The sequence below is a fragment of the Nicotiana tomentosiformis genome, chromosome 6, assembly GCF_000390325.3.
Source record: "Nicotiana tomentosiformis chromosome 6, ASM39032v3, whole genome shotgun sequence".
Lineage (NCBI taxonomy): Eukaryota > Viridiplantae > Streptophyta > Magnoliopsida > Solanales > Solanaceae > Nicotiana > Nicotiana tomentosiformis.
The window spans coordinates 21308962-21311442 of NC_090817.1; the positions used below are offsets into that span (position 1 = coordinate 21308962).

At 38.2% G+C, this 2481-nt stretch overlaps 1 protein-coding gene across 1 annotated transcript; it reads right to left on the minus strand.

Annotated features, from left to right (window-relative positions):
• Positions 1-862: 862 nt before the first annotated feature.
• Positions 863-1540, minus strand: LOC104102959 (histone H3.2). Its single transcript, XM_009610819.4, has one exon. It carries the CDS (start codon positions 1467-1469, stop codon positions 1059-1061), a length of 411 nt encoding a protein of 136 aa, XP_009609114.2. The 5' UTR covers positions 1470-1540; the 3' UTR covers positions 863-1058.
• Between the last annotated feature and the right edge of the window lie 941 nt (positions 1541-2481).

The following is a 2481-nucleotide window of genomic DNA, read 5'->3' on the forward strand; positions in this document are numbered from 1 at the left end:
AACTTTCGTGTTCTAACTTTGAAACCCTTATTTTCGCTGAGATGAAATCTCAGTAACTTAAAAACAACAGCTGCACCTGTTGCCAGAAGTTAATGAGAAAATTCTACAAATGACTGTAACACTGCGTATCCCAATAGATTACAGTGACTGGTTGCATCACTTTGTTGACACATTCAGATGCAGCAGCAGTCACTTTGCTAGAAGCAAAAACAAAACTTACCTACTTGACTACTTCAGTTGTTGAAAGTGATAATAATGAGAAAAGGAAACAGCTGATGAAACCATTTGCATGCATAAACTTAGTACTTCAAGTCAGACTGAAACTAAAACACAGCGCTCTCTGGCCTCACAGACCAACAACCTTAGGTAAGACAAGGGCAAAAACTTACCTAAAACTTGCGAAGATGAGATGCCACGCAAAAGACCAATCATCTCAGTTTAAATACAACCAGCTGCAGCACCACAACTCATTTTGCCAGAACCTAAAGTCCAACAGAAAATTCATCAAATGGCTAATCCTGGTCCAGTGCAGCCAAATTCAACCTTTGATGGCTAACGTGAAAAAAAGAAACATCTACCTTCCTCCTGCAACAGTAGTAAATAAGCATTTGATAACAAACCCAAATCAATCTTAGTTTCAGATAATGATAAAGGAAACGCAAAGTTAGAACAATCCCTACAAAAACATAATCTTTTTATTTGTTCTTTGGTAGGGTATGGTAGTTGTGTGTGCGCGTGGGGGGGAGGGGGGTATTCCATAGCACCAGTGAGTAGTGAAAATCCTTAATACACAAAGGATAACAAGGAAAAAATAATTTGACGCTTCAAACATCAAGCACAAAGTACAAACGCTAATAAGATGTAACAGCCAAATGAACTACAAATTTCATTAATAAGACTTGAAAATACTAATAAACCAGAGGTTTTACATATATTGATCGAAACAAGTCACTTGATTTACATCACTAACCCTAACATTCAGCAAAAAGACACAAAAAACAATGCCCTAGATCAGAGAACACGAATTAACCATAATCATAAGCGTAACAAGTTTCATCCTAAGCCCTTTCACCACGAATCCTCCTAGCGAGCTGAATGTCCTTGGGCATGATAGTGACCCTCTTGGCGTGAATGGCACAGAGATTTGTATCTTCAAAGAGGCCAACAAGGTAAGCCTCAGCAGCCTCTTGTAGGGCAGCAACAGCACTGCTTTGGAACCTCAGATCTGTCTTGAAATCCTGTGCTATTTCCCTCACTAGCCTCTGAAATGGCAACTTCCTTATCAACAACTCTGTCGATTTCTGGTACTTCCTGATTTCCCTTAAAGCTACAGTTCCAGGACGGAAACGGTGAGGTTTCTTCACTCCTCCGGTCGCCGGAGCTGACTTTCTCGCAGCCTTAGTAGCTAGCTGCTTCCTTGGAGCTTTCCCACCTGTTGATTTGCGAGCTGTTTGTTTAGTACGGGCCATTTTTGAAAATGACAGATTTTGTAGATTGCCAAAAGCTTCGATTGTCTGATAATGGTGAATTTGTGAGATGTGTAATGGGGAAGTTTTATAGGAGGGAAATGGGGCGGGAAGTTTGGGAAATTTTGAAAAGAGTTTGAATTTTTTTGAGAGTGAATGAAGTCCGTTGATTGGTTGAGATTTAGTTAACGGTGGAGATTTGAGGAGGAGATGATAGCTCGGATAGTAATCTATGTGCTACCAAAGTATCAAATCTGTAGTCGCCACGTGGATAAGCTAGTTACTCCCTAATTTGTTTTCTTTCCTACATTTTTTTTAAAACATGTTTTCTTTCTAATTGTACTTACGTGTTTACTTGTCGTTTCTATTTTTACCACAATTTAAACGCATCTAAAAAGATGAATTAAACCCATCTAAAATATTTTCTGTTTAATTGAAATTAAACTGCTTATTTCAGATAGAACCTTCAATTTCTCCATACGAAAGGTAGGATTTAAGATCTTTTTGTGCTTTCTCCATACTTGGTCGATGGATTGGAGTGGAAACGCTTTTGATAAACATAATTCTTAGCAAATATCTCTAAAACTAATTCTTCTTCTGTGATTAGTATCATCTATTCTAACCCAAGCCAAATGTAACATTTTTTACAGGCAAATGTTTACTATATTCGAGTCAACAAAAGCTTTTACTTACAATATTACAGGTTCTAAATTCATATATATGTCATCATGAAATCTAAAGAGTGAGGGCCGGCTCTAATATTTTGAGTAGTAACGTCGGTGCTTTAGGCCCCAAATTTGAGGGGGGCATTTTTAAAAAATAATATGTTTATAGGTATTTTTAAAAATAATATTTAGTATTTTTAATACAAAAGTAGAGTTGTTAACTCTATTTTAAAAGGCAGAATTGGACTCGTTCGGAGCTCGCCCTGGGCGGAGCATTCGTAAAACGCCCTTGGGGGCTGAGATTATGTGTGGGGCTTAGTTCCGTGAGATTTACACCTCGGTCGTCGGGG